General features: G+C 46.8%; 1 protein-coding gene across 2 annotated transcripts in view; it reads left to right on the top strand.

The window, feature by feature from the left end:
* GAMT (guanidinoacetate N-methyltransferase) overlaps nucleotides 1-26,241 on the top strand; it is a 41,787-nt gene that overhangs the window by 2,038 nt on the left and 13,508 nt on the right. For both annotated transcript variants that reach the window (XM_075337888.1, XM_075337889.1), the window contains exons 2-4: nucleotides 2,724-2,869; nucleotides 12,685-12,748; nucleotides 12,825-12,892. In XM_075337888.1, coding sequence (XP_075194003.1) covers nucleotides 2,724-2,869; nucleotides 12,685-12,748; nucleotides 12,825-12,892 — 278 coding nt within the window. The remainder of the gene's footprint in view (nucleotides 1-2,723; nucleotides 2,870-12,684; nucleotides 12,749-12,824; nucleotides 12,893-26,241) is intronic.

Below are 26,241 nucleotides of genomic sequence, written 5' to 3'. Positions count from 1 at the left end.
CGTTTTTTTTGCTGCCGGTTGCGTTTTTCCTGCATAGACTTTAATTAGTGCCGCATTGTGCCGCATGGGCTTGCGTTCGGTCCGGTTTTTGCCGCATGCGGCAGATTTAGCCGATGCGGCGGCCGGATGGAACGTTCCCTGGCACGTTTTTTGCTCCGGCAAAAAAACCCGCATCGCGGCGCTTTTCCCAATGCATCCCTATGGATGCCGGATGCGGCGCGATGCGGCAAAAACCGCATCCGGCCGCCGCATGCGGTTTTTGCCACTGCGCATGCTCAGTAGCATGCCGCAAGCGGCAAAAACCGGACCGGCCGCATGTAAAAAACGTATGCAAAGGATGCGGTGTTTTCACCGCATCCGTTGCATAGGCTTCACAGCCGGATTGAGCCGCAGTGCTCAAACCGGATGTGTGAAAGTAGCCTAAGGTGTCCTTCATGTTGTATTATTCATCCCCATACTCTTCCATGTATAATGCACCCCTATAGGCCTCTGGCCATCGTGTACTCTCTGATTGAAAGACACTTCTCCTCATTAATCTGCTGCTTCAGTCAGAGCGTTGTCCCGTCCTGCACTCTGCAGTCTCAGATCAGCAGTCGCACTGAGATGTCAAGTGCAGGCACAGGGGGAGAATGAGTAAGAATGGAGATGAGCGCTACACTCCATCCTTCATTACCTTGTGTGATGGGCGAGGGGTCCCGGTGTTGCTGCTGACATCGAGCCCCCCCTACCCCAAACCCCCCCCTTTCCCGACTCACAGGCCCCACAGCGGCTGTGTGGTCTGCCACTGAACAGCGCAGCTCCTCTGAGAAGATCCGGCTGCTTCTCTGCAGGGCGGGTGCTGGGCCCCTCCTGCCGGGACCAGTTGCAATGGCGACCTTAGACTGCGGTAGTTACGCCCCTGTTGGGTTGTCAATGTCCTGACAACTAAACACACCTGAAAATTGGCCAAGTTATTGGCACTCAATTAGTCACTATGGAGCTTCATAACTACCCTATTTAAAGCCTGCTAACACTATATATATATATAAATCCTACTGTCTGTGGAGGTTGGCACGGCTGCTGTAGAGACCCTAGATGACCTAATTTACCTACAATATGCACTGAAAGGGGTAATGTTGTAAAAGAACGAGCTCTGTGCATGGCATATTGGCCTACAAAGCAGATCTCCATGTCCAGAGCATGTGTATGTCATCTGTCTAATCTGAGTGACGGACGCATAGGCATTACTAAGGCCACGTTGACACATCAGTTTTTTTCCATCAGGCACAATCCGGAAAAAAAAACGGATTAAACGGATCCGACGCCGGATCCGTTTTATCCCCATTGATTTGTATTAGCGCCGGATTGTGCCTGATGGTCTTGTGTTACATCTGGGTTTTGACGGATCGGCGTAATTACTCAATGTGACGGCCGGATGGAACGTCTCATTGAACGTTTTTTGTCTCTGAATCCGGCGCGATACAGCGTGATTTACAATGGAAGCCTATGGACGCCGGATCCGGCGTGATGCGGCAAAAAACGGATGCGGCCGCCGGATCCGTTTTTTTTTTTTCAACTGAGCATGCTCTAATTTATTGGAAACGGATCCAGCAAAAAAACGGTTGAAACGGATGCAAAAACTGATGCGCCGGATCCGTTTTTTGACGGATCAGGTATACCGGATCCATAAAAAAAAGGATCAGGCACAACCATTTTTGCATATTCTGCGCCGGATCCGTTGCATCAGGCACACGCCGGATTGTGCCTGATGCCAAAAAACTGATGTGTGTACGGCGCTCTCCCGTACAGTTAATACAGTACAATGACAGCGCTGTAACTTCCGGGTCACATGCGACAGCATGTGACCGGCGCTTGTTGCGCTGTCACTGTACTGTATTAACTGTACGGGAGAGCGCCGCATCCGGCAAAACGGCAAAAAGCCGGATGTGTGAAACCGGCCTAAGGCTGCTTTCACACATCCGTTTTTTCCTGTGCGGCACAATCCGGCGCTTTGCAGAATAACCGCAACCGTTTTTTTGCCGCCGGTTGCGCTTTTTTTGCATAGACTTACATTAGTGCCGTATTGTGCCACATGGGCTTGCGTTCCATTCGGTGTTTGCCGCATGCGGCAGATTTAGCCGATGCGGCGGCCGGATGGAACGTTGCCTGGCACGGTTTTTTGTCCGGCAAAAAAACCTGCATCGTGCCAAATCCAGCCGATGCGGCGCAATTTGCAATGCATGCCTATGGACGCCCTGCGGCAAACACCGCATCCGGCCGCCGCATGAGTTTTTTTTTTCCACTGTGCATGCTCAGTAGCCTGCCGCAAGCGGCAAAAACCGGACGGGCTGCATGTCAAAAACTTATGCAGTTTTGTCGCCGCATCCGTTGCATAGGTTTTAGAGCCGGATTGGCCGGCTCTGCTAAAACCGGATGTGTGAAAGCAGCCTAAGTTGACCACTTTGTGATGATGATCACGGCTTTATGCCATGCTTGGCTATTGGCCAGGATGTGCAGATCTGAGCAGCTGGCCAGAGATTGACTCTCCTTACAGCTGGAGAATGTCTCCCTAGATAATGTGCTGCTGGTGCGCTTATTCCCACAAGTTTGTTTTCCAGGGTTACTTTAATGTGCCAACCAACGCTTTCATCAGCCACCTCCCCATGTATGGGTAGCTTCCTTAATGGCTGACTTGTGAATATATGTAGTCACTACATTAGTAACTGCTAACAACTTTCTTCTAGGTGGCCGTGTGCTAGAGCTGGGCTTTGGCATGGCGATAGCGGCTACTAAAGTGGAAGACTATAACATTGAGGAGCACTGGATTGTGGAATGTAACGATGGGGTATTCCAGAGGCTACTGGAATGGGCCAAAACACAACCTCATAAGGTATAGTATACAGAGGTATCCATGTCATTAAGCAGAACCTAATTGTGACTTTCCTACCTACACACAAGCATGGCCAGATCACTCGCCTTCATACTCTATAACATGCATACACAGGCCATCCATAAAGGTATAACCAGGCCTACAGCTGAGGTCATATGCAGGGCTAGGATTAACACCACCAACAATCATGTGTGTCAGGGTCACAAGTGTCAATGATTGAGCGCACTACAAATAAAAGTAACCTGCTTCAACCATACATTGCTTTCTACCTTATTTCTGGGTAGTTTAAGGCTATGTGCGCACTAGAAAAGTGACTTTTCTCAAGAAAATTTCTTGAGAAACTTCTGGGAGTTGAAGATTACCGCACCTGCGGTAAAAAACGCACCAAAACCGCGGGAAAAATGCATGCGCTTTTGCCGCGGTTTTTCCGCAGGTTGGTTCCTGTGGTTTTTTTTTATGCTGAATTGCAATAAATAATATAGGTAATAGATAATCGATAGACAGATAATGGATAGAGGGATGGATAGATAGATGAGAAAGACCTATATAATGTCCCACCCCCCTGCATATTCTAAGCTGGCACCCTTTAGTGACTTTCATGTGGCACTAAAGGGTGCCTAGCCTTGTATTTAGCCAAAAAATAAATAATTAAAAAAAAAATGACGTGAGGTCCCCCCCATCTTTTGTAGCCAGCTAGGGTAAAGCAGACGGCTGCAGCTGGCAGCTTCACTTTGGCTGGTAATCAAAAACAGAGGGCACCCCACGCTGTTATTTTACCTTAAATAAATAATTTAAAACAAAAAACGTGGGGTCCCCCCATATTGGATCACCAGCCAAGGTAAAGCGGACAGCTGGGGTCTGATATTCTCAGACTAGGGAGGTCCACTGTTATTGGACACTCCCCAGCCTAAAAATAGCAGGCTGCAGCCGCCCCAGAAGTGGTGCATCCATTAGACGTGCCAATCCTGGCGCTTCGCCCCAACTCATCCGTTACCCTGGTGCGGTGGCAAACTGGGTAATATATGGGGTTGATGCCAGATGTGTAATGTCACCTGGCATCAAGCCCTGGGGTTAGTGATGTCACGCATCTATCAGATACCTGACATCACCAACCCAGTCAGTAAGAAATTAAAAAATAGACGACAAAAATTTTATTTGGAAAAAACACTCCCCACATTCCCTCTTTCACCAATTTATTGACAAGAACAATCAAATCCGGGTCCGGCGTAATCCAATAAGGGGGGGGGTCCATACCATAGTCACTGTCCCAGTAAGTGAAGAACAGAAGGTTCCCCATTGGCTGGGAAAGTAATGCAGTGACCTGAGCTAACATCAATAGGTCAGCCCAGGTCACTGCAGGGGATGCCGAGCGCTGCCATCAGGAGGTTAGATGAGATCATTACCTGCTGTGATTATCTCCTGCAGTCCTGCCATCAGCGCTGTCACTGACTTCTATGCCCCCGCCGCGTTGTCCGCAGCATCGCGAGAGCCCGTGACGTCACCGCTAGTGACAGTCTCGGGCCGCGGGCATAGACTGCAGTGATAGCAGTGACGTCAGGAGGCAGGAGATCGTCACCGCAGGTAATGATCTCATCTCACCACCTGGCAGCAGCGCCAGTCATCCCCGCGGCTGCACGCACTGCTGTGTGTCAGTGTCTGCCTGCGCTGCAGGGTGACAAGCTGCTGATACTGCGGGCAGACACTGACACTGCAGGGCAGGCAGCCGCGGGGCCGGAGCGGGACAGAGACTGCACGGGCACCTGGAGGTCACACGGAAGTGCTTCTGTGCGGCGTCCAGGGAGTGTGACGTGTGTGTTTACTCTGCTTCGCTTCCTCTTCTGTCATAATGACATCACTCCCTGCAAAACCGCAGGCAGCGATGAGCATTACCGCATGTAAATCGCGGCTATACCGGGGGTATACCGCACATCATTTGCTACCTGCGGTATACCCCCGGTATTTTGCGATTACATTACAGTGAATGGAGTGAAATACCGGGGGTATACCGCAGGTTCCTGTGGAAAAGAAGTGACATGCACATTTTTCTCAAGAAATTTTCTCAAAATCTTCAGAAAGAATTTTCTTGAGGAAAAAAACGCAGTGTGTGTACAGCTATTTTTTTTTTTTTTTTCCCATAGGTTTTGCTGGGAAATGTCTGCAGAAAGATTTCAAACATTTCTCAAGAAATTTCCGCAGCAAAACCGCGGGTAAAAACGGCTAGTGCGCACATAGCCTAAACATTCATGTGGCAGTGTCTGCATAAATACTTCGATCAAAAACAGAAGAACCAGAGTATTAAATTGTGCAAAAAATATAACCATGTTTATTAAGATGTACAAAAACACACACAAGGAGACAGATGGCTTGGGGGCTTATTCTGGTGGGGATACCTTTTGCTGGAATATGTAGTACTTCTTGCACATAGCACTTTCTTCTCCTAGAAATCTGGTGACCGTCAGGTTTGTACCCTACAGGCAATGCTACTAATATGTTCATTGTGTTTGTCATAGCCTTTTAAGTTTTTTTACATGCCATGTTTTTCCATAGTTTGGGGTTTGTCTCTTCTTTGTTTGACATTGTCACACATGTTGTACCAACTTAGGTCTCTTTCACACGTCTGTAAAAATCACGCACGTTTTTCACAGACGTGTCAAAGGTGCGTATTGTCTTCAGTGAGCCGTGTTTATGGCACTACGTGTGTTCTCCGTGTGTTATCCGTGATGACACATGGAGAACGGGACCTTTCTACTCACCTGTCCCGGGCTTCGCTGTCCGTGGTGCTGATCTTCGGTCTCCAGTCCCGCCGACTCCCCGCTGCTGCTGCTGCTTCCGGCCGCAGTGAAGTGAATATGCAATGAGCATAATGAGCAGCGGTCAGAAGCAAGTGACAGCAGCGGCAGAGACAGGAGGGCTGGAGAAGATGAGTAAAGTTTTGGGGTTTTTGTTTTTTTTTTTTAAAAAATATTTCTCACACGTGTGTTTTCTCCGGTGCGTGTCACATGGAACACATCCGTGTGGCCATTTGCATTCCGTGTGACACCCGTGATGCCGGAGAAAAACTGACATATCTACGTGTGGAGCACACAGGCACACGTATGCTCCACACGGTCCACGTGAACACGCACGTGAGTGCAGACCCATTGATTTTAATGGTCTACATGTGCCCGTGTCTCCGGTACGTGAGGAAACTGACCAAACACGTACCGGAGACACGGACGAGTGAAAGAGGCCTTATGATGTATTTTGCATGAGACATTCATAACTGGTCCAGGTCTATGGGTACTTCATAGCTACACAGCTATCTTCTGTCCCTGCTTAAGGTTACATATCCCCTTTCCATGCTGTTTTTAGTGGTTTTATTTATGGCCATTCCCTTTTGATTATCTGTTTGTCCTGTGTGTTTTTGTACATCTCAATAAACAGTGTTATATTTTTTGCACAATTTAATACTCCGGTTTTCATGTTCTTGATGCATGCAATGGAGTAAGTGCTGGTCACGATTTGACCCCTTTTGGGACATCCGTCAACTCATTGTCAAGTTACGGTTATGAGGTATATTATTCTCATAAATGCTTCTATGTACATAATTCTTCCTCTGCCGTCACACAGAAAATATGTAACATGGGGATTTTTTTTTTCTCTCCTTACATGTGTAGCATGGGCAGAGCAGGTACAGTTTAGGAAAAAAATGTGTGGATGGAGTTTTCACCAAAAATCCCTGTCCTCTGGGGCACTAGAGGTTGTTCAGGACTTTTGTATTGATGGCCTATCCATGGAATAGGTCATCAATATCTGATCTGTGCGGGTACCACACACCCAGCTCCTAGGCCAATTGCCTGTTCCCATGCTGCCAGTGATGGCCAGATGTGCGGAGTTATACAGCTCAGTAAGGTGCATAGTGGCTGTGGCATGTACTATACACTTGCCCCCTAGTCAAATGAATGACCGATTATCCCATTAACATCCATGATCTTGGGTTTGGTGAGGGTGCTAATGGTCAGATCCCCAGTCATACAGTTTTTGCCTACATTGTGGATGGGTGATTAATGTAGATGGAGGCAATCCATTTGAAACTCTTCTCCTTACATAAGCAGGACCTGCTTCAAGTGTAGAGTACTCCATGAACCAATCCAGGAGACTTTGTAACTGCTTGGTAAATTCACTTGTCTGTGTGTGCCGCCCCCACGTCAGCAGCTGGGCTGCTCAGATGCGGATCTGCGGGGGCTCGAGGGGCGTCTGGACCCGGGTTATTTACAGGGGTTTGTATAGTCAAAGTTCGTGACTCCACTCGTGGTGTGTGGTAAGGTGGAGTACCACCGCTGCCGTTGGGGAGTACCCGGGGTGATGACTGGGGCAGCCAGGTGTTGCGACCCTCCACGGGTAGGGGTGGATGCCCCAGGACTTGGTGATGGAGTTGGGGAGTGCCTTTGGGGGTGAAAGGGTCGATTGCGTACTCATTCAGTCCATAAAGCTAACACCGACAACTTGGTAAACCAAAGTTCTGGACACCGCTGCCGCCGAGGGGAGCTAGTTTGGGTCCTGTTCTCACTGGTGTTGCCTGATGATCTGTGACCTTTTGCTTGGCACTGAGTTTTCTTGCTAGTTGGCCCCTGTAGTGTAAAACTAGTCGGGTCCCGCTCGCCAGTGTGGCTAACTGAGGGAGCTTGCTCTCAGGGTTCATGCTTGGGATTTTCTGGACCGTTTTTGTGGAAAGCCCTATCCCCCTCGTTGCACTAGTACCCCAATTCTGGAGCGGGTGGAGAGCGGATCTTGAAGGCTCCGTTCTAGTCGGGTAAATTGTCAGGTTGCCTGAAGCTACTCCCTGACCTAGGGTCCATGTACCCCATCATGGCCTGGGACCCAGCCCGGTGATGGTACAAGGCCGCCGGCTGTTCTCCTTGACAGTTCCGTGCCCCTTGTCACAATCCCCTGCGACCGGGGGTCCAGCTCCTACTAGGCCCAGACCACCGTCTGCCACCTAGTTACTTTCAAGGAGCCCGGCTCCTGACCTCCTCTCTGCTTCACTTCCTACGCTCCACTGACCTACTCCTGACCTCCCCTTACTAACCCCCCAAGTGGGCGACCCTATTCCACTCAGGCCGTCCACTGGTGTCTGGTCGGTGTGGTGCAGTGTCCCTAGGATTCTGATTGGCTGGTTTTGGCAACACAATAAGTTGGGGACCCGTAACCAACGAGGAGGTGGATATTGCACAGAAGGGCAGATTGCACAATACCATGTGACGATATGATAAGCCAGGGCGTCACGTGTGATACGGAGCACACATGGTACCCTTGTGCTGTTCTCACATCATGGGCCCATTTATTAAAATAAAGAACTGTAACAAACTTGAGCATGTGAGGTGGTGGGAAAATGAGGGCATATTTTAGGTTGGGTGGAACCCTAATAAAGGTAGCTAGTACTCTAAATCTGCTTTTAAGTTGCAGGAAGCCTCAGTGATGGCAGCTGATAGCTGAAGGTTTCTGGAACTGGCATCCGTAAAAGTAAATTGCAATTGCAGGATAAATTGCTCTAGACAAGGCTACTCTGTGAACTTTTTAGGGGGTACCTGTTGGCCAAAAAAGTATTTAACTGCAGACTTGGTGCTATTTTTCAGGTTACAATTGTTCAGCAAATCTGTTCAGCAGTCTCAATGGAAGTGACTACAGGGGGGAAATGAAGGCATATTCTCCTTGCAGCTGCTCGCTTGCAGGCAGGGGTTAGTCACCGCTCACTATACTGTTAAGTGTTCTGTAATCATAACCTGCTCCTTTACTATGGGGGGATGTGACTGGCAGAGCGGCTGCAGGGAGACTGACCCCAATTAATCATTACTTTTGCACCTGTTTGCTGTGCTGTTCTTTGTGGTTTTTGCTCCCCCTCCCCCCACACTCTTCTTTATGGGTAAAGCCTAGCAGTTGTTTTGCCTGATCAGTTGCATAATTTGAAGCTCCGGTCTCCACTCCCTTGGTGTATTTTTCTTTTTCAGTCTAGTGATCAGCTAGTGTACCTCTACCACTGCTTGATGCTTGGGCGCTAATTGAGTACACAGTATAATCATACCTCCCAACCGTCCCGGATACAGGGACTGTACCGGATTTCAGCGGGTGTCCCGGTGTCACGATCGTGAGGCTTTTTGTCCCGCCCGTGGCTCCGTCCACCCGCTCTCTCCCCGTCTGACTTTCTCCCCCTCCTAATGCACATGAGCAGAGCAGAGCCGAGCGCTGCTTCACTGCTCTGGCTCTGTGCTGCCGTCGTTATGGGTGGGCGGCAGCAGCACTCTGGCTGCCGACACTTTAAATCTGCAGCTCAGCGTGCACTCACTGCTCACTGCTGGGCTGTTTGTGTACGGAAGTGCATCTGTGGGCGGAGCTACCGAGCAACATGCTGAGCTCTGTCCACAGATAAAGAGACTGCAGGAAGAGCAGCTGAACACCAAGGAACGCTGTATGTGACCCCCCCCCCCCACCTACCCAAAGCTGTATGCCCCAGCCCCCTCCTCACCAGAGCTATATGCCTCCAGACACCCCCCTCACCACATCTATATGGCCCCCTCACCAGATTTGTATGCCCCCCCCCACCAGATCTATATGCCCCCCTGCACACCCCAGCTCTGTATGCCTCCAGCCCCCTCCCACCAGATATGTATGCCCCAGCAGCCCTCTCCTCACCAGAGCTATATGCCTCCAGCCACCCCCCTCACCAGATTTGTATGTCCCCCAGCCCCCACACCAGATTTGTATGTCCCCCAGCCCCCACACCAGATCTATATACCCCCCAGCACTCCCCAGCTCTGTATGCCTCCAGCCCCCTCCCACCAGATATGTATGCCCCAGCAGCCCTCTCCTCACCAGAGCTATATCATACCTCCCAACCATCCCGGATACAGCGGGACTATCACGCTTTGCATTGTTTGTCCCGTTGCCACGGACGGGACGGCCATCTCCCGGGCTCCGCCCACCCACTCTCTACCCACCTCCCTGCTTTTCCCTCCTACCATCCTAACACGTGACGTGGCATAACAGAGAGGAGCGCGCTGCCCGAAACTAGTCGCTGTCTATGTGCTGCTGCTAAGGTATGTAAACATAATCTCCACAAATAACGACACACAACGCAACACACAAACACCGCTCTCACCCCCCGCTACACCCAGACAACACCCAGAACATGTACAGCCCCTACACAAACACTTGGTAACTACACACAACAACATGTATAGATAGATAGATTATTAGATAGATTATTAGATAGATTATTAGATAGATTATTAGATAGATTATTAGATAGATTATTAGATAGATTATTAGATAGATTATTAGATAGATTATTAGATAGATAGATATTAGATAGATTATTAGATAGATAGATATTAGATAGATAGATATTAGATAGATAGATATTAGATAGATAGATATTAGATAGATAGATATTAGATAGATATTAGATAGATAGATATTAGATAGATATTAGATATTAGATAGATATTAGATATTAGATAGATATTAGATATTAGATATTAGATATTAGATATTAGATATTAGATATTAGATATTAGATATTAGATATTAGATATTAGATATTAGATAGATATTAGATATTAGATATTAGATAGATATTAGATAGATATTAGATAGATATTAGATATTAGATATTAGATAGATATTAGATAGATATTAGATATTAGATAGATATTAGATATTAGATAGATATTAGATATTAGATAGATATTAGATATTAGATAGATATTAGATATTAGATAGATATTAGATATTAGATAGATATTAGATATTAGATAGATATTAGATATTAGATAGATATTAGATATTAGATAGATAGATAGATATTAGATAGATCTATTATCTATTATATATATATCTATCTATATATCACAAAAATCATACATGAACTGCACAATACGTAAATTCTAGACTTCCCGATGCGTAGAATCGGGCCACCTTCTATTGTAAACATAATCTCCCCAGCGCTGATTCCCCTCCCTCCCTCCCTCCCTCTGCCCCCGGCCGGAGCCTGTCTGTGCGGGCGGTCTGCCGGCCGCCTGTCTGTGCGGGCGGTCTGCCGGCCGCCTGTCTGTGCGGGCGGTCTGCCGGCCGCCTGTCTGTGCGGGCGGTCTGCCGGCCGCCTGTCTGTGCGGGCGGTCTGCCGGCCGCCTGTCTGTGCGGGCGGTCTGCCGGCCGCCTGTCTGTGCGGGCGGTCTGCCGGCCGCCTGTCTGTGCGGGCGGTCTGCCGGCCGCCTGTCTGTGCGGGCGGTCTGCCGGCCGCCTGTCTGTGCGGGCGGTCTGCCGGCCGCCTGTCTGTGCGGGCGGTCTGCCGGCCGCCTGTCTGTGCGGGCGGTCTGCCGGCCGGCCGCCTGTCTGTGCGGGCGGTCTGCCGGCCGGCCGCCTGTCTGTGCGGGCGGTCTGCCGGCCGGCCGCCTGTCTGTGCGGGCGGTCTGCCGGCCGGCCGCCTGTCTGTGCGGGCGGTCTGCCGGCCGGCCGCCTGTCTGTGCGGGCGGTCTGCCGGCCGGCCGCCTGTCTGTGCGGGCGGTCTGCCGGCCGGCCGCCTGTCTGTGCGGGCGGTCTGCCGGCCGGCCGCCTGTCTGTGAAGGCGGGCGGGCGGTCTGCCGGCCGGCCGCCTGTCTGTGAAGGCGGGCGGGCGGGCGGCCGGCCGGCCGCCTGTCTGTGAAGGCGGGCGGGCGGGCGGCCGGCCGCCTGTCTGTGAAGGCGGGCGGGCGGGCGGCCGGCCGCCTGTCTGTGAAGGCGGGCGGGCGGGCGGCCGGCCGGCCGCCTGTCTGTGAAGGCGGGCGGGCGGCCGGCCGGCCGGCCGCCTGTCTGTGAAGGCGGGCGGCCGCCTCACTGTGGCTGCCTGCGTCTCCGAGCTTGGGGCCCGCCGGCTGCCTGCGTGTCCGTGCTGAATGGGTGTGGATGGGGAGTGGATATGGGCGTGACTGTGAAATGGGTGTGGTTAGGGGGCGTGTCCTAAAAATTTGCCGCTACGCGCGCCGCAAACTTTGTCCCTCTTTTCTTTCTTTAAAAGTTGGGAGGTATGAGTATAATGGAAGTCAATGGGAAACTTGAGCCTTTTTCAATGCCGCTGCTCCATTAAGTGGCAAGCATGCTCATCACTATTTGCCAGTATTTTGGTGCAGTTTATGCAATGTGCTACTTTAGGTATAAGCGGTTAAACACCGGAAAGACCATTTGACTTTACATCAAATTTATGACCTACATGTGCCATTTTGAGAATTTGGCACAAGAGGCAAAATAGAGGGGCAAAATAACCCTCACAAAAAATCAATCAGGGCTTAAAACTTAATTTCTCTCTGTATCTGCACATCATTAAACATTGTTACCACATCATTAAACATTGTTACCTGCAGATTATCGCGCTGGCTTCAGATTATTGCGTATCTTATTCAGTACTGAATGAGTCCCATATAGAAGACAGCCACACTTTTGCTTGCAGGACCGGAGGATCAATGTGCATGGGGTAATTGGGTTCATGAGTGCACAACTACGTAGGACAACTAGCATGTGTGTTTTGAAATGAACAAAACTTGGACAAAGTGCAAAAGCAGAGTCTAGGGGACAGCGAGCAGTGTCATGGACAGTGAACTGCATGGTCAGCAGGCACACAAGTGAGTCACTGTGTAGATGAATTAGGTGAGGGTGCACTGACATTGCAGATAATGAGGGTGTCCTGTTCCCTATAGAAATAAATGGCATCCAAGATGGTGATGGGGGAGTCATAGTGGACAAAGTTATTGGGGTCAAAAATAAAATTGCAAAAAAGTGCCTGATTTTTGGATCCTTCTTTCTAGATTGTACCGCTGAAAGGGCTGTGGGAAGATGTGGTGCCTACTTTACCAGATGGCCACTTTGATGGTAAGAATGTGTCCCTTCCTCTAATACTGTCCACAGTCTGCTTATTCTTAACAGTAATGTGTTGTCTTGCATTTAGGTATTTTGTATGACACATATCCTCTGTCTGAGGAGACCTGGCATACACATCAGTTCAACTTCATTAAGGTAAGTTCAGTTTCCCCACTACTAGACAGTGTGTATATATAGGTGATGATTCGTCAAGTCATTGCTTTATAACTAGCCAAATCGCAGGATGTGGCTGACTTTAGTTTTCTAGTTCTCTGATGCTACATCCGCCAGCACACAGTTCAGCAATGCGACCATACCATTAGTCCAAATGGACATTCTCAGAAGTGCACTGCCCTCTGCAAGCCGGAAGCTGGGTAGTGGTGTGCTTCTGAAGATCGCGTTACTCATTTAAGAGGTCTTTAATTTGGTGTATTTTACTCAGAGGACCCTGGATCAAGTTTGGCAAACAAAACTGATATTCCCATATTAATTTGTTGAAAGGCTTAACTTTAAAGGGAGCCTGTAACCACAATCAGATCCAAGAATGAAAGGGGTTGTACCAAGTTTGAAAGTGATTTCTGTAGGAGTTAACGTCTCATCTGCTGGGACCCCCTATTGAACTCATTAACCGGGGCTTTGTAAAACTCCATGTGGTCGCATTCTCACACCCTTTGCTCTATGCATTGTTAAAGGGAATGCTGGAGACAGATGAGTGCTGCATACTATTGGTTTTGAGCAATCCTGTTAAGAATTAAAGGGGTTGTTCGATCTGATCTAGAATGAAAAGTCTGCAGCTGCTGTGTGACTGCAGACTTGTGAATCCTCCCAGAGCTTCTAGTACACTGCGAGGATTCGTGTCTATTCTGGAAATGGCGGTAGAGTGTGCCTACTCCCAGTCAGGAACCCATGTGTGGCCTTGTTTAATACAAATGAACTCTGGATTAAGCATACCTGTTCAATGGACTCAGTTACAGGTGAGGACTTGATGAAGCTGAGAGAATGTCAAGGATGTGTAAAACCATATACAAAAGGGGCAACTTAAAGAAATACAAGGTTAACAAACATTTTTTTTTTCCACATGGTTTCTATAGTCCTTGTTTGTGTGCTTTTTGTCATTTTGCTGCCTTCAGTCTGAATAAACATTGTGCAAATTCCAATAAGAACCATTAAAGCATTGCATGACTAATGTCCACACTTTCAACCAGTACTGACCTACATTTTGGGGTGAGGTGTAGGTCACTTGAACTGCTCATCATAACAATAAAAAACAAAGTGAGGTTCATGTCATTAAACCCCTGCAGTAGTCTTCTGGCTAGAAACAAAAAAATCCTTAAGACACATGATTGGAATAAATGGCCATCAGGTAACAAGTGTTACCTTTTTAGATGGCCACTGCATGATAACATGCCAAAATTACATAGAATCAACAGAGAAAATGGAGTGCTTTATATTAAAATATCAACATTTTATTTAAATCTGAAGTTAATACCTTTTGTAAGTCAAACACATACAAAACAAATAAGGATCAAGGATGTGGCAGGGTAAGAAATGGAACTGCAGAAAGGTATGTACGCACCAAAAAATATCAGAAAAAATATAGTAATAGACAAAGGAAACCTGTTCCCAGGTGTTGAGTTAATACTGGGAAATTAGTAAGACAAAGTGGTACAGAGAAATAAAAAAATATACACAAAAAATTAGCGGCTAATACATACTTGTTAAAGTGCAGTGTCACAAAGGTGGGATTCCAAGAGAAGACCTCCGACAACCGTTTCGCATGGAACTATATAGCTTAATCATGGAAGTGGTGCATTGACTTGCCCGGACCTGTTTTAACCTCCCTCTAGCGGTCACATGACCATTAAAGCACCAATGTCATTGGAGGAAAGTGGCGCATGCGCACTCGCACCGCGCGTCCCAAGCTAGCGACAGCGGCGTCAGGACCTGCACATGCCCAGAGGGAGCAATGTGTTACCATAGCTCCCCAGGTACACAATAAAGATCAAAGAAACGCCACGGAAGGAGGTGAGCGGGGAGAGGAGCATATGCACACTAATATAAAAGAGCTGATAGAATACCAGCAACGTTGCAGATGCCAGATGGCATCATAGAATATGGTCAAAATATTTACTAAATGTGACTAAGGGGTATAAAATATCTTAAAGGCCTAAGAGTATACAAGAATATGCACAAAAGCATTTGTCTATCCCAAAATTCATATAGGTGGGAAAAACATACAAAAATATTCAAAAGCCTTTCAATAAATAATTGACATAGAACATCCGGCTCAAGAAATATGTTACAATAAATATACCAGATCAGAATACTTCAATATACAGTAAATACAATAGTCATAAAAATTGATCTGCACTTATACATTTATAATTTTCATCTATAAACCCAAAAATGTATATGATTGTAGAAATCCAAACCCAATGCCCATTAATATAAAGTAATCAACAGGGAAATGTATATCTAAAAATGATGCAAGACTGGTAATTGCCTTTGGAACTTCTTTCACTAAGTGGACCTGCTGGAGGGCTCCTCTATAGTATCCAGTGCGATTGCTGCATATTGTACCATAATCCTATTGGAAAGTGGATCAACTCCTCTTGGATTATTCCAGGCTTTCTAACCTCTGAACCAGGTGAGAGTTCCACTATTTCAACACCTTTTTATATATAAAAAAACTCACTACTCAGATTGGCGCCGCGTTTGTCTTTCTATCTTTCCCTGTCTCCAGGGTATTTTTTTAAAAATGATGTAGAAAGGATCAGAAGTAGTCCACTGCACTTGATAGACAGATATAAGGCCCAAAAAGGATTTTCAAAAGGCATCTATCCCATAGGGATATGACAAACAATGCCACACATTACATAAACTCAGGAGGAAGAGAAAGTAACTGTGCAGAAGTAGAAGAAAAACCACATTAAAAATACGAAAAAGGACAATAATACAAGAATAAGACTTTCCCCTAAAAACTTCAAAAGGAAAACCAAAATGTGATCTCCATTAAAGGCAAAGAAGGCCTACAAGAAAGAGGAAAACTCAGGCTTTCATTTAAGCCTTGAGGGCTCATCTTGTCTCTCGTTGCGCCAGCATCTTGCGTATATTTTCGCCTCTGATGCCACAGTGGACCACATCAATGCCCCATATTTTCAGAGATTTAGCGTTGGAGTTATGACACTGCCTGAAATGACATTGCAGTGTCTTCAAAGATGATACGTCCTGCAGAGTTTTTGCCCCGCCAATGACTCACATGTTCACGAACTCACACGGAGCTCCCTCGAGGTGAGTCCTACATAGATCTTTGGACACCCACAAGTCACACAATAAATGGCGTTGGAGCTTCTGCATGAGATATATATATTAATATGGAACCACCATGTTCTATCAACTGATGTAAATTCTGAACTGTGAGAGAGATTAGCACAAGCTAGCAATGACCACATGGATATGAGCCCTTTACGGGACGATTATGGCATTTCTCATCTGCAACGTTGCTGATATTCTATCAGCCCATTTCCATTGGTATTTGTATGCTTCTCGCCGCTCACCTCCCTGCTCCTTCCGTGGTGTCTTTGATCTGGATTGTGTACCTGGAGAGCTATGGTAACACATGGCTCCCTTCGGGCATACGCAGATCCGGACGCTGCTGTGGGTAGCTTGGAATGCGTGCGGTGCAAGTGAACATGCGCCACTTTCCTCCAATGAAATCGGTGCTGTAATGGTTGTGACCGCTAGAGGGAGGTTAACCCCTTCATGACCAGCCAATTTTGCACTTTCCGTGGGGGTTTTTCGCCATTCTTCCAAGAGACAACTTTTTTTTTTTTATTCAATCTGGTCATATGAGGGCTTTGTTTGCGGAATGACCTGTAATTTTAAATGAAACCATGAGTTTTACTATATAGTGTACTTGAAAACTGCAAAAAAATCCAAATGTGGAAAAATTGCAAAAAAGTGCAATTGCACTATTGTTTGTGATTTTTAATTCAGTGTTCACTATATGGTAAAACTGATGTGGTGGTTTGATGCCGGAGGTCGGTACGTGGTTCGTAGACACCAAACATGTATAGTTTTACTTTTATCTAAGAAATTAAAAAAAGTGAAGTTTTTCCGAAAAAAATGGCGTACATTTTGCGCCATTTCAGCACCCCGTAGCATTATCATTTTTTGGATCTATGGCTGTGACTGCTTATTTGTTGCGTCTTGAGCTGATTTTTTTTTTTTTTTTTTTTTTTTTTAATGGTACCATTTTTTAGCAGATGCTATGTTTTGATCGCTTGTTGCATTTTGCGCAAAATATGCGGCAACCAAAAAAAAACGTAATTTCGGCATTTCGAAAAAATTTTGGCACTACAGTTTACTGATCAGATTAATTTATTTTATATTTTGATCGGGCATTTTTGAAAGCGGCGATACCAATAGGGTTTTATTTTTTTTAACCCTTTAATTTTCAGTGGAGAGAAAGGGGGTTGATTTGAACTTTTTAGGTTTTTATTTTTTGATAATTTTTCAGAACTTTTTTTTCTTTTTAACTAGTTCTCCGAAGGGCTATAAAGATCAGCAGTCTAATCGCTCTTCCATATCTGCTGATCATAGCTATGAATACCAGATATGCTTATCTCCTATCTCACACAGCTCTCGGCAGGGATTAACACTGACACTGACCGCTAGGACGTAACTTTACTGCCTACGGTCGTTAAGGGGTTAAAAAGGTCCTGGCAGGTCAACGCACCACTTCCCCATGATTAAGCTATAGAGTTCCATGCGAAACGGTCGTTAGGGGACTTCTCTTGGAATCCCATCTTTTGTGAAACTGCACTTTTAACAAGTATGTATTAGCCTTTAATTTTTTGTGTATTCTTTTTATTTGCAATCTTTGTACCACTTGGTCTTACTAATTTCCCAGTATTGCCTCACAGCACCTGGGAACAGGATTCCTTTGTCTATCACTATTTCTTTCTGATATTTTTTTGGTGCCACTTCTTACTCTGCCACATCCTTGATCCATTATTTGTTTGTGATTTATAAAATGTATTAACTTCATTCATTCAGGTTATTTTAAATAAAATTTTGATATTTTAATACCTTCTCTGTTTCTAAGTAGTCTGGTGGCTTGCTGAACAGTGCTAGCAAAGACAATGGGAATGGCCTGTGCCATGTCTTGAAGGTAACGGCAGTATTTGTATTTACTGCTTGTGGGCTGACAAGTGTGGCGCCCCTGACCTGGTCAGGCACCGCTGAGTATGCACCCATGCCGGGGGCAGTACAACACAGGTAATCCAGAAGGCTGACCGGGGTGTGGTTACACAGGCGCATAGTAACCAGGTCTTCCACATTGACCTTTGAAGGGACCCCTGGGGAATCCAGGAGCGGACGTGGCCTCCATCTCCACTCAAGGGGTGTGGTAGAGAGTCTGGTTGCGGAGGCAGGCACAGAGGGGAGGGAGTAGTGAGCCAGTCAGTTAGTGAAGCTCAGGCAAAGAGCAGTCGCAAGGAGGAAACCTGGAGGCTCGCTAGTCAGACACCGCAGGTGCAGAGGTTGCTGGCGGGGGAGAATGGTCACCTGGTAGTGCCGCCCGAAATCCACCTAAGGCCGGAGTGTAGAGAGGTGGCTGAGTACGGGGACTGCCAGGCGAGGACCAGGCCCGCACGGGGTTACAGGTCCCCAGAGCAGGGGCCCATTCAGTTGGCCTGCTCAACCTGAAGGTTGGGGTACTTCATACCCTCCACCAGAACACCAGAGTCCGCAGCCACGTAGCAATGAGAGGGCCCATAGATCACAAGAGGCAAGCAAACAGGCGGAAAAAGGGGAGAACAGGCGGAAGCAACTTCCCTGGGTGACCCCGTAGGGCTAAAAGTCTGGGTCACCACAAAAACACGTAGGCTAGGAAGGCGAGTCAGCAACCACCCCCTAAGTCAGCCTGAAGGAGCCTGGTTCCCCTCTTGGAACATCACAGCATCGCCCGGGTTACTCACCCTGCCACCTGAAGTGAGTAAAAAGCCTGAAAGACATTCCTGCTTTGCGTGTGAGTTCTTCTGCGACCTGTGGTGCTACGCTCCCACACTGGGCCCTGGGGCCAGCCTCCCTCTCGGGAGGCCACTACATCTAACTGCATCCAACATCAGCCCCAGGCGTCCCCTAATCTGCAGTGGCGGTCGCCGTGACCGCAATACCGAGAGTGGCATCACAAATCCTATAGAAGTCAACCTACCTGTGTCCAGAAGGATCCAGGTCGCGCCGTTCCTGAAGACGCTGAGACGACCTGAAGGTAATGGGGCACTGGGCGGCACACAAGTACTTTCACCTTTTTATGGATTCAAAAATGAATATCATGTTTGACATTTTTCATTGTTTATGGCTTTTCCTTAAAGGATTTATTATCTACTTTTTGGGGGTACTGTTAAAGGGTATCTCTACCAATGTTAAAGGGGAGTTCTGAATAGTCATCTTTGACTATGAAATAATATCCAATACTAAATGGCATTTTATAATTTTCTGTTCCTTTTTGCTGTAAGTACAACTAAACTGACAAAGTTTTCTAAAGGTTATTACACACCTAAAGTCTTCAGTTTGTTTTTGTAGATAGATTAATATACAGTAAGGCTTTATGTGCGCAGGGGTTTTTTTTTATTTGGTGTTTTGTCACATCTGCATGTCTTTTTATCTTGCACTTTGTAGCCCTTCCACCCATTGACTTAATTAAAAAAGAAAGATGATAATCATGGGGTTTTTGGTGTTTCCTGCCAGAAGGTGCAATTTTCATGCAGAAAATTTCTGCACCAAATCTGCAACGTGTGCACATAACCTAATAGGACATGCTCAAACCCACAATTACCTAATATTTTCCACCGATGATGCATAAGTCACACAATTGCAGGTCAACTCACTGTCACTAGATGGAGATAAAGGGGTTAGTAGTAGTGATGAGCACACATGCTCGTTACTCAGAGAGCCTAAGTGCCAATCACTGACTTCCATTACTCATTACGCTAGTTGAACACTTTTCAGAGTGTCTGACCTGCATGACTAGAGGACCGATCATATTGGTGCTCATTCATCTCTAGTAGCAGTGCAGAGGACAGGGGGGTTAATGCAGGGGTTATCAGAAGAGGGATATGGAAGAGGTGTAAGGTGTGATAATAGGCTGGGCAGGAAGGAATTAATTCAGGGTGGAGAATAAACTTTGGGGTTGGGAGGAATCCTGGGCTGTGGATACTCAGCCCACTAGACTTGTCATGACTCTAGTGGAGAAACTGAGCATGTGAGCACTTAAACTTTTTAAACCCACAGAATCGGGGGAGTGTGCAGTCCCAGATGAAGGGAGATGAAGTCAACAGTCTATTGATTTCCCCCACACATCCATTGACCAAAACTCAACCTCCACCCCATCTTGGCTGAGGGCTCAGATGCCTATTGATTGTGATAATTTCATAGGAATATATGAATCGGTCACGTTTGGTTGGGAGTCCAATTTATATGGCCTCCTGCATGCATCCTTACAGTGGTCTGACTGATGGATTTTCAGTTTACTGCCTGTAATGGTGCAAGATCTAGTCTAAAGTGCAAACTAACATTTTTAAAGTTGGGTGGGGAACCTATTTTTTGCCAAGGGACACTTGGAAATTTCTGCCATAATTTGGGAGCTGCACAAAATTATCAGCTTGAAAATTCCCTTGCTATATTTGGTCAATTAACTCACCCCTACTGTGGTGGCCAGAGGTGCTACATTTATGTGGCTGTAACGTTAGGTGATATGTATCATGTTGCTTCTCACACCTCCTTTTTCTCTTCCCATGTCAGCACTGTACGTGAGTGTATCTGCCCCCAGGAATTGAAAACCATTCTGAAAATAAAAGGGGTGGCACCTCTTCCAAGACCCAGTGTGGTTTCTTGTTCCTGGAAGAGGGTACCTAAGTTTTTATACTGATATGCAGTCCAGCTCTTTGGTGGTCTGGTTCCCATGGCTCCACTCACCAAAAAGAGCCGGCTCATTCATGGATGCCTATTAAATGTGATCACCACACCTGAACAGATATTTAAGCTTGTGTTATCCCCACCCACTCTCACAACGGGTCAATTAACTTGCTGAGGGGATGGGGTTTTGTTCAGGTGGGTGGGGATTCTAACAAAACGCCAAAATTATGCCCAGTGAGAGCCTTTAAGAGAATTTATTGGCTCACTGGGTATCTGGCTCCTGTCAGTCATAGCAGGGAGCCGGATATTTGTGTCGGATTGTTCGCAACTGCCACATCACTACTAAGTTTACCTGGGGAAATTTCTCCAGATGATCGGGTCTGAGGGCCAGGATAGCTCTGTGATCCAGGTGTCACGGGGGCCACGCTGGTCGCATGCTGCAGCCTCCTTCTCCCATGTCTGGCATTGCACTGTTGGGAGACACCGCCGCTCCTGTCAGTTCCACGCAGCTAATGAAGGGAATAGCGCGATCAGCTGAGCTGTCACTGAGGTTAATCTTGGCCACCGCTGTATCCAGCGACAGCGGGTAACCTCAGTGACAGCTCAGCTCATCGTGCGGCTGTCTTCAGTTGCTGTTTGGAGCTGACAGGAGCGGCGGTGTTTTCTGCAGCTCCGGTCACCTTCATGCAGCAGAGCTGGAAGCGACGCTGGACCATCCTGGATTACGCCGGACATGGAGGGCTTTTTCGGGCTTATTAAATTGGTGAACCAGGGAATTTGATAGTGTTTTTTTTTTTTATTTCTAATAAAGGATATTTTTGTGTGTGTGTGTGTTTATTTACCTTAACTTACAGATTAATCATGGAAGGTATCTCGGGGAGACGCCTGACATGATTAATCTAGGATTTAGTGGCAGCTATGGGCTGCCATTAACTCCTTATTACCCCGATTTGCCAACGCACCAGGGCAAATCGGGAAGAGCCGGGTACAGTCCCAGAACTGTCGCATCTAATGTATGCGGCAATTCTGGGCGGCTGCTAACTGATATTGTTAGGCTGGGGGGCTTCCCATAACGTGGAGCTCCCCATCCTGAGAATACCAGCCTTCAGCCGTATGGCTTTATCTGGCTGGTATTAAAATTGGGTGGACCGCACGCCAGTTTTTTAATTATTAAATGATTTCACTGCACAGTATAGACCCGCCCACCAGCTGCTGTGATTGGGTGCAGTGAGACACCTGTCACTCAGCGTGGGGGCGTGTCTCACTGCAACCAATCATAGGCGCCTGTGGGCGGGGAAAGCAGGGAATACGAGATTGTTTATTGAGCGGCCGGCTTTTTCAAAATGGTAAAAGCCGCCGCAGCAGTGTGAATGCCGTGCCGCGCCGGGGAACAGTGAGTATGAGAGAGGAGGGGAAAATGACCGACAGACTGTGCGAGAGGGACAGAGATAGTGACGGACTGACAGAGAGAATAGAGACCGAGAGGGAGAGACCGACTGACAGAGAATAGAGATTGACAGACATTGTGAGACATAACTCGTTTCCAGTGTTTTAGGAAACATGCGAGAAATGTATTTAGAAAATCGGATGTCACTAGGATGGTGTGAGTGCCGGCCCGTGACATCCGATTATTTACACGCTCCCATAGACTTGCATTGGAGAGACTCGCAGTAGAAACTCGCAAAAAAGCAGCATGCTGCGATTTTTTTTTTTTTTTTCTTTTTTTTTTTTTCTCCGTCCGATTTTGGACTGAGAAAAAAAAAAAAATTGCAAATGCGAGCTGAATCATTCACTAACATGTGTCCGATTCCAATGCGAGTTTTTCTCGCATTGCTCTACTGCGAGAAACTCGCAAGTGAGAAGCAGCCCTAAGAGTGCGCCCGTGGGGGGTGGAGAGCTCAGTCGAAGGGGTTTTTATTCAATTGACCCTCCCAAAATGGAGCTCCTAGAAAGCAATGATGCCAGTCCTCAAGTGGGGGGGAGGCTGAAACAACATTGCCATCAGTGGGCTGGCCTCTGACTGGGTGTTAAAAACAGTATCCCTCTGTCTCAGGCTCAATTTCTTTATATACACACACACACACACACACACCCTGCATGTTGCGTTCTCAAGTGGGCCTAAAAAACAAAGGGGTTCTGGAGCATGATGTCTTCTTAATGGGAAAGAATGTATGAATGTATTTAAGGGTTCCAGTAGCAGAAAAAGGTACCAGGTACTACAGTAACTTTTTTTTTTTTTTAAAAGAAACCAAAATCCAATGGGTCCTTTCAGTACCACTTTCAATCGGAGATCTCTGAATTGCTACCTGAAAGTAGAAAGATTCAAGATGGAGACCCTGAAATCAACAGTACGCTTACTATTACTCTTCTGCTACATGGCGGTAATGGTTCTGACGGTTTCTTATTACCACATCCCTATCCACAAAGACCACCAAAAATACCTCAGGCAGGCAATTATAATCAAGGGGAAGCTGACTCACCTCCAGTATCAGTGTCTTCAATTTGGTATCGCAGTAGCCCTGAGGGTGTTCACTAAAATAGTGGCAGACATGGCATCTTTTATAAGAAAGAAAGGAAAAGAAGCTCTGACTGAGGTAGCAGTTAGGATGAGTGGCCTCCAGGGCTGCAAGGCGCAAGTGGACTTGGGTCCTGACAGTGCTACCGCTACCAAATCTTCATCCTCATCAGATGAGAAGTTTAACTTTGACAAGTATTTGGATGACATGGAGCAGGCAAAGCGTTGCCGCAAGGAAAAAGATTTCACTATAGCAAGCAGATTGACCATATTGCAGCCACATTTTTCACTTGTTCTCAATGAAATGGAAAAATTCAACCGTTCATCAAAACTGACTGTGCATGAGGCAATTCCTTTATACTCAGAAATTGTTAGAGATGTTGCCCATGTGGTTACGGCTTTGCCTCCAACCCAAGTTACTGTAGAGAGGTTGTTCTCTAGCCTTAACATTATTAAGTCAAATTTGAGGTCATCTATGAAGGAGGATCTGATGGAAGCAATTCTATTTCTTAGAACAAATTCATAGACTGCACAAATTATATCTCACTGTATACATATTTACAATGTATTAGTTTTGTGTTCTAAAGTTGTATTCCAATAAATATATTTTATGTTCTAAAATCTTGATTACTGTATCATAAAAATGATTACATGTCTGATGTTCACATTGTACTACAATACATTTTTCACTTAAATAAAAACAATATATGTGGGAGTCTGAGTCATGGAGTTGGTGCAAGGGAAATTGAGGCGTCTGAGTCGCATGTTTGGCTTACCACCTCCACCGCCCTGGGCAGGACAAAGAAACCCTCAGAAGAGGGGTTCTCTGGAATGCAAATGAGCTGGTGGTTATCACTACGGATACCAGCCCAATGGGGTGGGGAGCCCACCTAGGGAATTAGTACCTTCAAGGGAAATGGGACCCAGCCTTCACCAGCAGCTCCTCGAACTTCAAAGAACTAACAGCAGTGACGACAACATATTTTAAAAGAGAAAATCACCAAGGAAAACATGTTCATCTTCTCAGACAACAGTACGGTAGTAGCTTACCTAAATCACCAGGCAGTCACCAGATCAAAGCTCTGATGGAAGAGACAGAATATTCAGTATAGTGAAAAAAGATTATGCTCACTTATGGAGCATCACCTGAAGGGTTCAGACAACATGATGGCAGACTACCTCAGACGCCATACCATACAACAGAGTTTACTTTAAACTGGGAGGTGTTCAAACAAATTTGTCTGAATTGGGGGGGGACCAGAAATGAACTTGTTTGAAAATGTGCAATTGGGCAGATTCTTTTCCCTAGATCCAAAGGAGAACTGGAAGGGGTAAACTCCTACAGACATGGGATTTCCAGCTGGCATATGCATTTCTACCTTTTCCACTAAGGCTACTTTCACACATCCTGTTTTTGCCGTCAGGCACCGTCTGGTTTGTGCCTTATGCAAAGGACCCGTCTCATTAGGATCCGGAAAAAAAAAATGGCTCTGTTTTTGTTTTTTTTTCATGCCAAAGAGACCCAATTATAACCGCACACACGCAGGCACTACCACCCCCATCGCTGCACACACACTGGCACTACCTGAGTGACATCACCGCTGATAGCGCGACCCACTTCAGTTTCTCTGTGGAGCTCACAGCGAGCAGCAGTGCTCTACTGCCGCTCCTGTCAGCTTCCAATGTCGAAGAGCTGAAAGCGTTGTTGGACCTTGTGTGGATTACGCCGGACCTGGAGCGATATTTGGGGATTAATAAAGTGGTGAAAGAGGGTGTTTATTTTTGTCTTTTATTTCAAATAAAGAATTTTTCGGTGTTTGTGTTTATTTACTTTCACCAGTTTAGTGATGGTGTGGTGTCTCAGACTCCTGCCATCACTAAGCTAGGACTTAGTGGCAGCTATGGGCTTCCATTAACTCCTTTTATTACCCCGATTTGTCACCGCATCAGGGCAATCGGGATGAGCCGGGTAGAGTCCTGGGACTGCCGCATCTCATAGATGCGGCATTTCCGGGCGGTTGCTGGTTAATATTTTTAGGCTGGGGGGCTCCCCGATCCTGAGAATACCAGCCATCAGCTGTGTGGCTTTACCTTGGCTGGTAAAAAAACAAAAATTGGGGGGGACCGCATGCAGTTTTTATCTATTTTACTGCAATATATAGACCCGCCCACCAGCGGCTGTGATTGGTTGTAGTGAGACAGCTGTCACTCAGCATGGGGGCGTGTCTGACTGCAACCAATCATAGGCGCCGGTGGGCAGGGGAATACAAGATGGAATAATGCGCGGCCGGCATTTTCAAAAGCTGGAGAAGCCGCCAGAGCAGTTTGACAGCTGCGCCTCGCCGGTGATCAGTGAGTAAGAGAGTGGGTGAGAGGGAGAGACCGACTGACCGAGAGAGACTGCCCGACACTTTCTGTGACCAGAAGTGAATTTACACAACATCTGGGCAAGCCCAGAAACAAAAACTGATCCATCGTTTGTTTCCGGCATATGCCGGATGACGCTGGATCTGGCGCCAATAGGCTTCCATTATACAACATGCTAGATCCGGCGGCGTCAGGTTTTTTGCCATTGTCAAAAAACGTTCCATGCCTCTCCGGCAGCTGGACGAAGAACGCATGGCAATCCAGCGCTAATACAAGTCAATGGGGAATAAAACTGATCGGGCGCCGAATCAGTTTTATCCACATTTCCCTGGATTGTGCCTGACTGCAAAAATTGAATGTGTGAAAGCAGCCAAATCCTGCTAGTCCTGAAAAAAAAATCAGGAAAAAGAATGCCAGTCATCATGATGGCCCCCTTCTAGCAAAGGAGAGCTTGGCTCACGTGGCTAAGACTTTTATCTATATTGGACCCCTGGATTCTACCAAACAGACCTTATTTTACTTTCTCAGGGGCTGCTCCTTCATCCTCAAGTACAGGGGTTACACTTGACAGCCTGGAACTTGAGAGGAATCTTCTAGTGGTGAGAGGATTTTCTCCCGGCTTAATTTCCACCCTCCTTTGTAGTAGGAAGCTGGTCACTTCCACAAAGTATGCAACAGTATGGGGAAAGTTCCTGGAGTTCTC

This window comes from Anomaloglossus baeobatrachus, chromosome 1 (genome assembly GCF_048569485.1).
Source record: "Anomaloglossus baeobatrachus isolate aAnoBae1 chromosome 1, aAnoBae1.hap1, whole genome shotgun sequence".
In the NCBI taxonomy this organism is placed as follows: Eukaryota; Metazoa; Chordata; class Amphibia; order Anura; family Aromobatidae; genus Anomaloglossus; species Anomaloglossus baeobatrachus.
This window is presented reverse-complemented; position numbering and strand designations above follow the sequence as displayed.